This window comes from Morus notabilis, unplaced genomic scaffold (assembly GCF_000414095.1).
Source record: "Morus notabilis unplaced genomic scaffold, ASM41409v2 Scaffold3, whole genome shotgun sequence".
Classification (NCBI taxonomy): Eukaryota; Viridiplantae; Streptophyta; class Magnoliopsida; order Rosales; family Moraceae; genus Morus; species Morus notabilis.
The window spans coordinates 498,412-512,851 of NW_010359918.1; the positions used below are offsets into that span (position 1 = coordinate 498,412).

Genomic DNA, 14,440 nt, shown 5'->3' on the forward strand with positions numbered 1-14,440 from the left:
GTATGAGCACAACTTGAGCTTCCTGATATGATTCTCCAAAAACACACACATAATAAAAATGTAAAAAGAGAAATGAAAAATAAAAAATGAAAATATGATACAGGAGATGTGAGCAAACTACTCAAGGCTGGTAAACGGGGTCGTCGAGAATGATCTCTTCAACCTGGTCCACATGCTCTAAGTAATTTTTCAGACGCTGGCCATTTACTTTAAGAATTCTCCCATCGGTTGGGTCTTCAACCTCGACAGCACCATTGGGAAAAACGCATTTCACTACGAACGGGCTAGTCCACCGCGACCTCAACTTACCGGGGTGGAGATGCAAACGGGAATCATAGAGATGAACCCGCTGATTCGGCTCAAAGTTCTTCCTCAGGATCTGCTTATCATGAGCCGCTTTCATTTTTGCCTTGTAGATCCTGGAATTATCATAGGCATCGTTCCTTAACTCCTTGATTTCGGAAAGCTGGAGCTTCCGATTGACACCTGCAGCGCTGAGATCGAAGTTGAGGGCCTTGGTAGCCCAATAAGCCTTATGTTCGAGCTCTACAGGTAGATGACAAGCTTTTCCAAAGAGAAGCCTGTAGGGAGACATCCCAAGTTGGGTTTTGTAAGCAGTGCGGTATACCCAAAGTGCGTCCGGAAGGCGCAGAGACCAATCCTTGCGATTGGGATTAACCGTCTTTTCTAGAATTTGCTTAATCTCCCTATTGGCCAACTCAGCTTGGCCATTTGTCTGTGGGTGATAGGCAGTTGAAACTTTATGAACCACACCGTACTTACGCATCAGAGCCTCAAAAGAACGGTTGCAGAAATGGGTGCCTTGATCACTGATGATGGCACGCGGCGTTCCAAATCGAGATAACACATTTTCCTTTAAGAACTTTACAACAGTAGTGTTATCGTTGTTCCGGCACGCCACGGCTTCTACCCACTTAGACACGTAATCCACAGCGAGGAGTATGTAGAGGAATCCATAAGAAGGTGGAAATGGTCCCATAAAATCTATCCCCCAGCAATCGAATATTTCCATTACGAGAATCGGGTTCAAGGGCATCATATGGCGACGGGACAAAGCACCTAGCTTTTGGCACCTATCACAGGAACGACAGAAGTCATTGGTGTCCTTGAATAAAGTGGGCCAATAGAGACCACACTGCAAGATTTTCGCGGCGGTCTTCTTCATAGAAAAATGACCGCCACATGCATCGTTGTGGCAAAAGTTCAGGACACTAGACACTTCATCATCTGGGATGCATCGTCTTATGATCTGGTCGGGGCAGTACTTAAAAAGATAGGGGTCATCCCAATAAAAGTTACGAACCTCGACCAGAAACTTCCTTTTGTCTTGTGCACCCCAGGTAGATGGAATCTCACCCGTCACCAAGTAGTTAACAATGTTCGCATACCATGGCATCTTAGTGACGGCGAAGAGATGTTCATCGGGGAAGTCATCTCTAATAGCAGGAATTTCAGCGGAATCATTAAATTCAATACGAGATAAGTGGTCCGCCACCACATTTTTGACTCCCTTCTTGTCCTTGATTGTCAAGTCAAATTCCTACAGGATAAGGATCCACCTAATTAAATACGCCTTAGCATCCTTTTTGGAGAGAATGTACTTAAGGGCGGCATGATCTGTGAAGATGGTGATAGGTGAACCAATCAGATATGCACGAAACTTGTCGAAAGCAAATACTACAGCAAGCAACTCTTTTTCAGTAGTAGAGTAGTTCATTTGAGCACTATTCAGAGTACGGCTTGCGTAGTAGTCAACGAAAGGCTTCCCCTCCCTCCGTTGACCAAGAACGCCCCCCCACAGCGTAGTTACTTAAGTCACACATGATCTCGAAAGGTAAGCTCCAATCTGGTAACTGCATAATAGGGGCATAAGTCAGTTTTACGATGAGTGTTCGGAATGCATCCTCACACTCTTGTGTCCAGTTGAACACAACATCTTTTGCTAGGAGGTTGCTTAGCGGTCTCGCTATAGATGAAAAATTCTGAATGAACCTCCTGTAGAATCCGGCGTCCCCCAGAAAAGATCGGACATCTTTAACAGCCTTGGGGGTGGGCAGGTTGGAAATGAGTTCAACCGTAGAGCGGTCAACCTCGATTCCTCTTTCAGAAATAATGTGCCCAAGAACTATGCTAGATGATACCATGAAATGACACTTCTCCCAATTGAGCACAAGACCCTTCTCTTCACATATTTGTAGAACGACTTCTAAGTTGAAAAGACATGTGTCGAATGAATCTCCAAAGACTGTCAAATCATCCATGAACACTTCCATGCATTTTTTGATCATGTCGCTGAAAATGCTCATCATACACCTCTGAAATGTGGCAGGTACATTACACAATCCAAATAGCATTCGTCGAAAGGCGTAAGTGCCAAAAGGACATGTGAATGTTGTCTTATCCTGATCTTCTAATGCTATCTCTATCTGATAATATCCTGAATAGCCATCGAGAAAGCAATAGAAAGGATCCCCTGCCACTCGTTCTAGGATTTGATCGATGAATGGAAGTGGAAAATGGTCATTGCGAGTGGCGGCGTTAAGCTGGCGATAGTCAATACACATGCGCCAACCAGTCACGACCTTTGTGGGAACTAGAGCCCCTTTCTCCTTTTCCACCACAGTGACCCCCGATTTCTTTGGCACTACCTGGGTCGGACTAACCCACTTGCTGTTAGCAACAGGATAAATGATGCTATCATCTAATAGCTTGAGACCCTCATTCTTCACCACTTCTTTCATTGTTGGATTCAATCTTCTTTGAGGATCTCTTCGCGGGTTAGCTCCTTCTTCCACATGAATATGATGGGAGCAGATCGAAGGACTGATCCCTTTAATGTCAGCAATCGTCCAACCCAATGCCGATCTATGCTTTTGCAGCATGTTGATCAACCGCCGCTCTTGTGATGCATCGAGTTTGGAAGAAATGATAACAGGAAAGGCATCGCCGACTCCCAAAAATGCATGTTTTAATCCTTCAGGTAGTTGAGCAAGTTTCACTGTAAGGGTTTCTTCGATGGAAGGCTTTGGTTTCTCTCTCCCTTGCGGAAGTTCCTCAAACACAGTTGCTTAAACATAATTCCTTTGTCCTGTGAGTTATTGAAAATGACAGAAATGTTAGCCAACTCACAAGGACCGGAACTTTCAGATTTAGAATTTTGGAGGAGAATTTCAAGATCTTCAGAGTTGCTTTGTAACAGAAGCTCCTCCTCGACAAGTGTGTCGATCAGGAATGTTTGGTGACACTCGTCATCACCTTGTGGTTGTTTTACAATGTTGAAAATATTTACCTTGAGAGTCATATTCCCAAAAGAGATCTTCATTAGACCATTTCTACAATTAATTAGAGAATTTGTTGTCGCGAGGAATGGTCTTCCAAGGATGATCGGGATTTTTGACTCCACATCAACCACTGACTGAGTGTCCAAAACAACAAAATCCACAGGATAGTAGAACTTATCAACTTGCAATAACACATTTTCCACTATTCCTCGTGGTCTCTTAATAGATCGATCGGCCAGTTGCAAAACCACAGATATGGGCTTAATATCTCCAAGACCTAATTGTGAGTAGACTGAATAAGGCATGAGGTTAACACTCGATCCTAGGTCTAACAATGCTTGGCTGAATTCGCGTGTCCCAATGGTGCAGGAAATGGTGGGACAACCAGGATCTTTGTACTTCAGCGGTGTCTTCTGCTCAATCACCGCACTCACTTGTTCTGTCAAGAATGCAGTCTTCTTGACATGGTGCTTTCTCTTTATAGTGCACAGATCCTTTATAACCTTGGCGTAGGCCGGCACTTGCTTGATCACATGTAGTAAGGGAAGATTGATCTTCAATTGTGTCAAGTGCTCCAGGATCTCACTTTGGTTTTCCGGCACTTTCCCAGCAGGTCGGATAGCCTGAGGGAAAGGCACCTTTATCAGAGTTTTTGTTGGCTCTTCTTTCTCCTGAACCGATTCTTCATTACTCAAAGTGGTAGTACTTGTTGATGGCGTGTCTGAATTCTTACCACTTCGAGTAGTGATGACGTTAACTTCTTTGATATTTTGACCTTCAGAGTTGGAAGTTTGAGCCATGTTTGTTCCTCTCAAATTAGACTGGGCTTGTGATGGAAATCTACCACGCTCTTGAACGGTTAAAGCTTCTATCAGCTTTGTGATCTGGCTTTTTATTTCCTTGTTCTCTTCCACCAGCTGCGTGAGCATTGAATCAACCCTTTGATTCGTCTTATTTTGCGCGTCCATAAAAGCTTTTAGGGTATCCTCTAGAGAATTCCCTTTCGGCTGCATGTTATTCTGAGGCACAAAATATGTCCTTGGTGGTTGAGATTGTTGCTCTGATCTCCATTGCCCTCCAGATGATTGTGCTTGTTGGTTCGAATCTCACCAACTAAAGTTCGGGTGGTTTTTCCAACCAGGATTATAAGATTCTGAGAAAGGTCTGTAAGGCTTCTTGTATGTGCCCAATACATTGCACTGCTCCTCATATACCCCTCTCATTTCACTTAAAGTGTGGCAATCCTGAGTTAGGTGGCCCGTTCCACCACAAACTAAACAAGGCTCATGTGTTTCTGTCCTTGCCACCATGTAGGGTCCTTTACTATCTTTACTTTTGAGGGCCTCAATTGCTTCGTTAAAACTTCAACTTGGGCCTTGAGGTTGTCCTCTTCCCTTAATTGATAAACTCCAACTGGTCGGGACCTACTGGTGCTCTCAGTAGCACTCGGTCTAGTCCAGGTATGAGCTTTCTCAGCTAACTCATTCAGGTACTCGATAGCTTCGTCAGGATCCTTCTGGAGAAAATCTCCATTGCACATCATCTCAACAAATTGACGCTCTCGGATTGTGAGTCCATCGTAGAAATAGCTTATGAGGCACCAACTTTCATATCCATGGTAGGGACACAGATTTAACAGATCTTTAAAACGCTCCCAAGCTTGATAAAGAGTTTTGTTTTCCTTTTGAGTGAAATTTGAGATTTGTCGTTTCAAATTGTTGGTCTTATGGTGTGGGAAATACTTGTTGAAGAATGTCGTCGTCATTTCTTTCCACGTACCAATAGACCTGGGCCTAAGTGAATACAACCAGCTTTTGGCCTTATCCTTCAGAGAGAAAGGGAAAAACTTCAATCTGACAGTGTTTGCGGTCTCAGCACGCTTGTGAAAGGTGGCCACCGCCTCTTCAAACTCCTAGATGTGTACATAGGGGTTCTCGTTCTCTAACCCGTGAAAGGTTGGGTGAAGTGCAATCATACCCGGCTTGAAATCCGTAAGCGGTGCATTCGGTGGGAACATGATGCAATATGGGGTGGCCATGCGCGTTGGGTGCAAGTAATCTTGCAACGTCCTCTGCTGAACTTCCTCGTGTTGTGCCATTGCGAATAGATTTTGAAATGCGAATTCCAACGACGAGTGCGAAGATGGAGACGAAGAAGATGAGTTGGATAGAATTTCACTAAGGTTTTCTAAATTTGGACGTTGAGCAAATCTCCCTAGTTCGTCTTTATATCGATGCATTCACCCTAAGCAGCTCTTTTTTTTTGTTTTTGTTTTTTTTTTTATTTTTAATCAAAAAGAAAATAATTATATAGTAACGTAAATTGTAACCACCGAGAGTGCTCCCAGGAAAGACTATAGCTCTTGGCTCAATGAATAGTCTCCTAGACAGAGCAACGTTCCCAGGAAAGATTGGTGGGGCGAGGCCCACTTAAGTACCAACTTTCTTAGACAGAACTCTCTCAGATTGTACTTCCACGTAACCACACAATCATTCTCAAAATCAATTATTAAATTTTATTGAGTAAATTATGAAATGTAATCTAATTAATGGAAACTATTCCTAAAGTCAAAAGCCTAAATCTACCAAATTATGAAAATCTTAGATAGGAATCTAAATTAGTCAATTAATTACAATCTAAATTATAATCCTAAGAATTAATGAAAACTATAAAAGGAAAAATTAAATTAGGCAACAATTAAAATATACAAATGAGGAAACAAAATAAAATCCTAATTTACCAAAAATAAAAGACTAGAAAATCAAATCACAATTAATTCTAAAACTAAAAAGGGAAACTAAAATTAGCAATAAAAACAAATACTAAAAGTGAGTTATTTTTTTTTAAGCAACAAAACTACGGAAACAAAAAAAAAATGATAAAGGAAATTTTTTTTTTTTTTTTTTTTTTTTTTTGGTTTCAAAAAAGGAACGGAAAAAAAAAAAAAAAAAAAAGCAACAACTTTGAATAAAAGCACGTTAATTTACAGGCTCCAGCCAACTTTTTTTTTTTTTTTTTCACGTACAAAAGTTTTTTTTTTTATTTTTTATATGTTTTATTAAAGACAAACTAATGGACTACAGACTTAAAAACCTAAAACGAAAATGAAGGAAAGGAAGAAGGTAAAAGCTTAACAACTAATAAACTAATCTAAAGAAATCAGCAAATGAAAACACGAGCAACAAAAGTTTTTTTTTTTTTTTTTTTTTTTTTTTTTTTTTTTTTTTTAAATTTTTGAAAAAAAAAAAATATCAAAAAAAAAAAAAAAAAAAAAAAAAAAAAAAAGAAAAAAAAAAATTTTTTTTTTTTTTTTTTTTTTTTTTTTTTTTTTTTTTTTCAAATTCGAGCTAGAAACAGATCATGCAAATCAAGAAAGAGAAATTAAGTAAAAAAAAAAAAAAATAATAATAATGTACTAACCTCTTTGGCTCAAAATCTACTGATCCATCTTATTAGTAGCATCTCCCCGGCAACGGCGCCAAAATTTGATTAACGCCCAAAAGTGATATTCACAAGTGGTCAATTGTAGCACAGAAGGGTGGTCATATCCACAGAGAGATAACAAAATAACAAGAAAGACTAACAGAATAAGAGCGTTAAAGAAAAGTGAATTAAAGAAAAATGAGAGTTTTTGAGATTTTTGTTGCAAATAAAATAAAAAAGAGAAAATCTGTATGAAGAAAACGGTAAGGTGTCGAGAATCCCTAATGCTTCGTTCACCAATTCAAGTTTTGATTCACACAATAAAATAATCGAATATTAAATCTCTATGTTGGCTCAGAAAATATTATTATTACAAGTTATCTAAAATCGACAATATATCAATCTGACAATATTGCAGTAAAAGACAATTTGTAAAATAATTTGAATAACAAAACATTGCGTGACATAATTACATAAGAAAAGCGTGACTGAACTTATATAAAAATTGGCACACAATATTTTGAAAAGTAATATAAAAATAGATGAGATTTAATTTATTCAGATGTTAAACTTTACAGCACAAGGAATCAAAACCCCAAATTGGGTCGCTCAACAGAAGTTCATCTCTAACCTCACCAAGAAAACTCTAGCCTATCTTGCAAAACATTCTCACAAGTTCTAGAGAGAAAATATGAGACTGACAGCAAGACGACAAAAAAATGAATATTCAAAAACTTCTTAAAACCTAAGGCTAACCCCTTTATTTATAGTGTTCAGAGGTTGCCTGTCAAATAAGAAAATAAATAGTAAAACTAGAAAATTACAAAAGAAAAGGAAACAAAATAAAATTACACACAAATAATAAGAAATCATATATTTAATTTGGGAAAGAAATCCGGCCATTTGCTCTGATTTTTTGAAGGAGAAATTCAGATCCAGCCCCTCTAGACACGTGTCGCAACGAGATTGGAGGAAGTGGACTCAATTTCCACGTGTCGCCATGGAGAAGAGGAAAAGCGCTGGCGGAGCAGGAGAGCTGGGGTCCACTGAGACAGTTGTCACACGTGGAAAGGAAGGCCGGCTGATGGCTGTAGACGCGGGACCTACACTGCGGTGGAGTTGGATGCGCACTGAAGCTGCGTGGAGGGAAACACGCGCGCTGAAGATGGATGTGCTGGTGACGCGTGCGAGGAATTGTGAGGAAACGCTGGAAATGCTGGGGCCCACGCGGACTGATGTTGGCTCGGCTAAGCTGCTCGGCTCTCTCTCTCTCTCTCTCTGATTGGCTTGTGCGGCTCGGTTGAGGCTTGGCTCCGGGTGGTTGAAAACATGGCTTTCATGGCTTATTTTTGTATAGCTTTTTATACTACTTTTTATCTGTAAATAATTAAGCAAAAACTAGACAAATTCTAATTAAAATATTATGAATAAAAATAATGAAATTGCTTAATTAAAGCTTAAATATTTTAATATTATATAAATCAAAAGTAGTATTTATGATGCATTTTCATGCACTAATCAGAGGCTGAAAAAGTGGAAATGGAGGAGTTGTTTTGATCTTCATGGGTCGAATGTTGGAATTTTTTGTATTTTTTGAATTTGAGTTTGAGTTTGAGTCATCGGAGAAAGAGTCAGTGGGTCTTATGCCTGACCATCCATGACCAATAAGCACATGGTTGAATCGGTCACATCGATGAACAAAATGAGGAAAAAAAGGAAGGAAAATGGGGAACAAAATGAGAAAAAAAAGAAGGAAAATGGGGAACAAAATGAGGAAAAGAAGAAAGAAAATGGGGAACAAAGATGATGAATTTTTTCAATAAAATAGAGAATTATCTGATTAGGAGGGTATAAACGTAATTACACTTTTAATTCTCACTAAATAAGTGACACGTAATAATTATGTCACTTATTGTAATAGAAAAGGAAAACTTATTAACGGAATAAAGTTCAAAAATAACAGATGTTACTTTTTAAAATTTAAATGATAAAATGTTAAAAAATGCTATAATTGAAGAGGAATTTTTAAATTAATCCTACAAATTAATACGCAATATTATGTATGCAGGCCATTGCGTATATACTATATACTCCTGAAACGACATGATGTGCGTGCAAGTTCACGAGTTGGATCTTAAAACTCATTGTCGTATATTTTGAGGAAAACAGGAGTAGCATACAAGAGGTTTGAATTTAATTGGTTCCAATGCACAGCTGTGACTTCTTTCAGACACATAATTATTAGCCATATATATATATTATATTCTGAAACATTGCTTCAACAAAGTTTTTCTGATTTGTGATGAATCATTGTACCTTAAGATCAAAGATATTTATACAACTTTTTGATTTGCAAATTTCTGGTCAAATCATTATATGTAAATAGTGGATGTCACCAGGTGTACTTTTACACATGTATGTATTTGGAGTACTACTACGTACACTTTGGAGCCTTAGTGTACGTATGTATAGGGTATGCCATGTACAACATATGCAAATTTATATATGTATCATGCATGGATCTGCAGCACTAACCTAACTAATTCTGGGTCCATGCAGCTACTCACCGTTGCCTTCAAACAACAACAACAAAAAAAAGAGGAAGACTAGACTAGGTAAAATGAGAAATATTTCACCGACACCTAATAATTGTGATTGTCAATATTAATTTGGAGAGTTCCAGTAGCTTTTTTTCCCCCCTTGGTTGGCGAGCTAGGTTTCTTAACTTAGCCATTACACCTTTTGAAACAAAAAAGGACAATTTGTTAGTACTAATTACTACTTACATTTAAAAATTATCGGTCATTGTTCACGGCCATTTAACTTTTTCTGTTGAAATTTGGGCGTAAACATAGGGCTGGTTTGACTTTATCCATCAAAAATTATTTCCAGAGGTGTTTGTATGATTTATTAAAATAGTGTTGGTAATTTTGAAAAGAACTTCTAATGAAAATCACAAAGGGTCCGTTTAAATTAGCTTAAGAAAATTATTTTTAATTTATTTAATTTAAAAATTATTTTTGAGACTGTTGAAATGGATAATGTGAAAGTGTTTTTGACTTTTTAAAACTCTTTTAGAATAAAACACCTCTTAAGAAATTACTTTTGAGACTATTTAGATGAATAATATGAAAGTGTTTTTGACTTTTCTAAACTCTTTTAGGATAAAACACCTCTTAAGAACTTATGAAAAGCTTTTTTATTTACCTTTTTAACATTTTATTTGTAAACAACAAATTAAAAATTACATTCATATCCTTTTATTACATTATCTTTTCATTCAATAAGAGCTTTTGACTTATTTACTAAACATGTTCTTCTGAAATAAAAAAAACTTTTTTCTATGCACTATCTAAACACTGATAAAAAAAACTCTGATTTATACTTCTCTTCTTATGCTACTTAAAAATAAAAGCATAAACTCTCCCAATATATCCAAAATGTGACTTCTTAAAACTCTTTTGAATAGAGTTTGAAACTCTTACAAGATATTATAAACTCCAAATATTTTTATTTCTTATAAAATTTAAAAATTCCTTTATCTATTAATCTCTTAAAAATATGGTTTAAAATATTCATTTAAAAGTTACTTTTACTTATTTTCTTTCGCGAATCAAAAACCGAAACATTCCTTTACTGGCCAATCGTAACTCATTAGTTTAGAACTTAATTTTGTCGTCTGTTTCAGCTGTTATGTTGTCTAGTTTGAAGCGACATATATTCACATACATGAAATCCATTTTTTTGATAATTTTTCGAATTAGAGTACTATTTTTTTTTTTAAAAAAAAAATCATGCATACGACTGAATATTTAGAGATGCTAAGATATGTACAATTGGGACAGAAAACAGCACAGGTCATCCACTAAGTTTATAATTTATTTAGACATTATATCACTAATAATCTCCAATTTCTGTCCAATAATATTGAAAAAGATTTAAAGTATATATCAAAGAACAGCCCGCAAGACAAAGGAAATGTAAGTGCAATCTAAAGCAGTACTAGCTAGCATTTCATATGGACAAAAGGGGGTTTTTTTTTCCTAAGAATCTTGCTTAGCTCTAGTAATTGCTTATCGTCTCACATCAAGCTAATTTAAGAATATCATTAACCCACCTGGCCGGTGCATTCTTTCAACCAATAAACATGGATTAATTAGTATCGTTAGAATTAACTTATAGCCACAAGTTTGATAGGGGAAAAAAACAAATTAAGATTCTCCAAGATACACACAATAGTAGTTTTAGTACCATAAGCACTGGCTAGATGGTGTCGTGTAGAAACTTCAACTAAATGATATGAAAGTTTATTGTTAAAATAAATAAATAAATAAAATGATAGGAAAGGTTGAAAAAACTATCCATGCATATGGGGGGATGGCCCCACAAAGCAAACACTGATCGGCCACGCTAAAGTCAAGAAGTCATTAAAATTGAAGAGAAAGAAAAGAAAAGAAAAGAAAAAAGTTTATAACCCGGCCATATCCCCAAGCATGAAAATGCAAATAATTTGGGCTAAAATAAGACCGTGATCACATGAAGATTTGGGGTGGGAGAATTAGATAGGCATGGGCAGTCACATGACGATGCTGGAGATAGATAGATGTGTTTGATATGATATGCATGATAGAAACTGATGAAATATATATATATATATATATTTAAACATATTATATAAATATATAATTATAATAGTACTAGAGCAAAGATTGAAATATATTGTTGATTAATGTTGCATGCATAGAGGACACAAGGAGCTGTGGGAATGGGGGTCCGGTTGTTAGTGCTCCAATGAGTTGTTTCCCAAAAATATCATGTGTGTGATCGATCGGTTTTGGGTGATCTTCATATGGAAGGGAAAAATATTTTGTTGCTTCTTTAGTCCTTTAGAAACATGGATTTGATTGCTGGTTGTTGGTTTCTTTTGGAAAGACCCCCCTTCTCCATCATTATTCATTGCTTTTATTATTGTTTTTTTCAGTACGTGTACTACGATATTTCCTTAATTTCTGTTCTTTTTATTATTAATATCGATATTATATTTATTAATATTTGAATTAATATATATATATATATATATATATAACTGTACATAGGTTCGGAATTGAAAGATTTGAAAGTCTATTTGGGTTGTGTCAATCGCCTGTCCCCCTCTTTCAAAAATGAAATATCAAGTTATTTGTGTTTTGGTTGTATATAAATATATAGCTCCCATCAAGTTGTTGTTGTTGTTATACCAATATTGTAAATAATATAGTACATGTGCAGATAATACTTTTATTAATTTACTACGTAGTTACCAAGTAATTAATATTCCTTTCTTTCTAAATGACCAAATAATATTCCTTAATATATGTAGTTTATCAAAAAATATATGTAGTTATTAATTAATACGTACGTGCTTTCTGCAAGTCTTACTCTAAATCCTGGGTTAGTTGTAATTTTTCCAACAAAAGAGAGAATGCGTACACATAGCAAACATGAGCAAAATTAATCTCTATATGCATATATTGTCTCTTTTTTTTTTTTGGGTAAATTATATGCATATAATGTTGTACAGTGTACTAAATATATTTTAAATAATCGATATTGTTATGTAGCTTTAAATCAAGTGTAGAGAGATGCAGTTTTTTGGATGAAAATTAAACTGGAAGTTCGTAGCTATGTACATTAATAGTTGTGGAAAACCTGCTTGAAAATATCCATATAATGTGTTAATTAATCAAATTTATATTTATGAAGCTCCAGAGCAAAAGGAAAATTGTCCTCCTTTAAGTATACAATCTCTGGTAAATATATTGTTCTCATTTCTCACTACTGTCTCAATATTTCATTTAAAAATATTAAATTGAGAATGCACATGCATGCAGCATCAGCTACCAGATATAATTAATTATTAGTTAATCCATATGGGGTACTACACTTTTCTTTTTTTCTTTTTCCTTTTTTTTTAATTTTATTTTTGGCTGGAATCCATATGAACCCAGTTGGGCTCACACAAAAGTTATAGATGTGGGAAATATATGAATCGAGTCAACTACAGGGTAAAGCGCAGGCAGATTTTCCATTAGAGACCGCAATGCTAGTTGTCATCATGTTAGAATGCATGGGCAAGGGACAAAACATAAATAAATAATGAAAAATAGAAAAAACAAAATGAAACTGCTTGTACTATACCAGGCCGAAAGACCTTTTTCGTTAGCTCAGCCTATTAATAGGATCAATTTTTAATTTTTAAAATTTATTAAAATTACATCAAATTTAAAAAAATATATAAAAAAATAATTTTTAATATAAATTTGATGGTCGAAAAATAAATAATTATTAATAATTCATTTTTTTTTTTAAGTTTACAAGAAAAATTCCCAAATAATCAATAATTTTATATATACCTTAAGACTTAAGACTTCCATTAGGTAGTAGATCATCCGGCAGTTTGATTTCTTCTTTGTTATTATTATTTGATTTCAGCTTTTATTTTAGCTTTTTGCTACTGTGCCTTGTGGCTTTTTATTAAGCTCTTGAATTTTTTTTTTTTTATCTTATTAATATCGAAATGAGGGAAATAATGGGTAGGAATTAGATGTCAATCTAATTAAGACACTTTTTTTTTAACTTTTTTTTTAAGGACACTTTTTATACCTTTGATATATACTAGTTATTCTAATTTGTTTTATTTATCTAAAGAAGTAGATGTATGAAAATTATACAATACAACAGGTACTTAGAAAATGATGAACTCCATTCTCTTTGCCTCCAAATGGACGTACAAAAGTTATTCCATCTTGGCTAACACCAAGGTGCACACATATAAAGAGGACGCCCATATCAATGACCTTTTTGTGAAACTCATACCTGAAACGAACAAAAACTAAAAAGAGAAAAGAATAGCGCAAGTTTTGAAAAAGGAACTTAATGATCATTAGCTACAACACTGGATCAATTAATTATATTGATCAGTGAAATAAGCTAATCGATCAGAAGCTAAAATTCTAATTATAACTTCACATGCATCACATATGTGATATAAATAAGATCTGGTGAACACATACCCAACAAAGAACTTGATGAATATTTTAACTTTTTATTGGTAAAATCATATTCCAAGTTATATATGTTAGTACAGTCTTCAATCTTCAAATTGCCATGTAGATGCTAATTCTTGTATTAATCTTATATCATTGTTAAATGATCTGGAAATTTTATGCATTTTTTTACAATGCAAATTAGCGCGCGCACACACACACACATATATATATATATATTTACAAATCTTGAGATGAAGATTGAATGAATAGTATATAGGTGAGGAATGCAGAGAAAAAAGGGACTTTTTTTTTTGTTTAATATGAATTCCCTCATCTAATATCTTTTTATTGGCGAAGTTAAAATTTTTTTTTTTTTTTTTTGAAGTTACTTTGAAATCTCTCCTCCAATCTATTCCCTTTTCTTTTTTCTCATATCAAGCCCCAAATTCCATATCCCCTAATCATCTCTCAAGCCTTCCACTTTTCTCTCTAACCAAATAAGCTCTAAGCCTCTGATCATATCCATGGAAAAGGCCTCTCTTATTTCTTATGCTAATATCATTTCTTTGTAAAAAGGAGAAAAAAAGGGGGAGAGAGAAAAAGAGAGACAGAGAGAGGTAATAAGGAGAAAAAAAAAAAAAGGAAAAACCTCAAAATTAAAACTACAGTGTTGATGAGAAGTTTGGA

General features: G+C 35.3%; 1 protein-coding gene and 1 non-coding gene across 2 annotated transcripts; one reads left to right on the plus strand and one right to left on the minus strand.

Moving 5' to 3' along the window:
- Window positions 1–121: 121 nt before the first annotated feature.
- Window positions 122–4,315, minus strand: LOC112091077. The gene is given in 4 exon segments (XM_024163860.1): window positions 122–1,816; window positions 1,818–2,119; window positions 2,594–3,088; window positions 3,151–4,315. Coding segments are annotated over 4 exon segments (3,657 nt in total).
- A 597-nt stretch (window positions 4,316–4,912) lies between these two features.
- Window positions 4,913–5,019, plus strand: LOC112091079. The gene has a single exon (XR_002901983.1). It is a non-coding gene; the product is annotated as a small nucleolar RNA R71 (small nucleolar RNA).
- The last annotated feature ends 9,421 nt before the right edge of the window (window positions 5,020–14,440 follow it).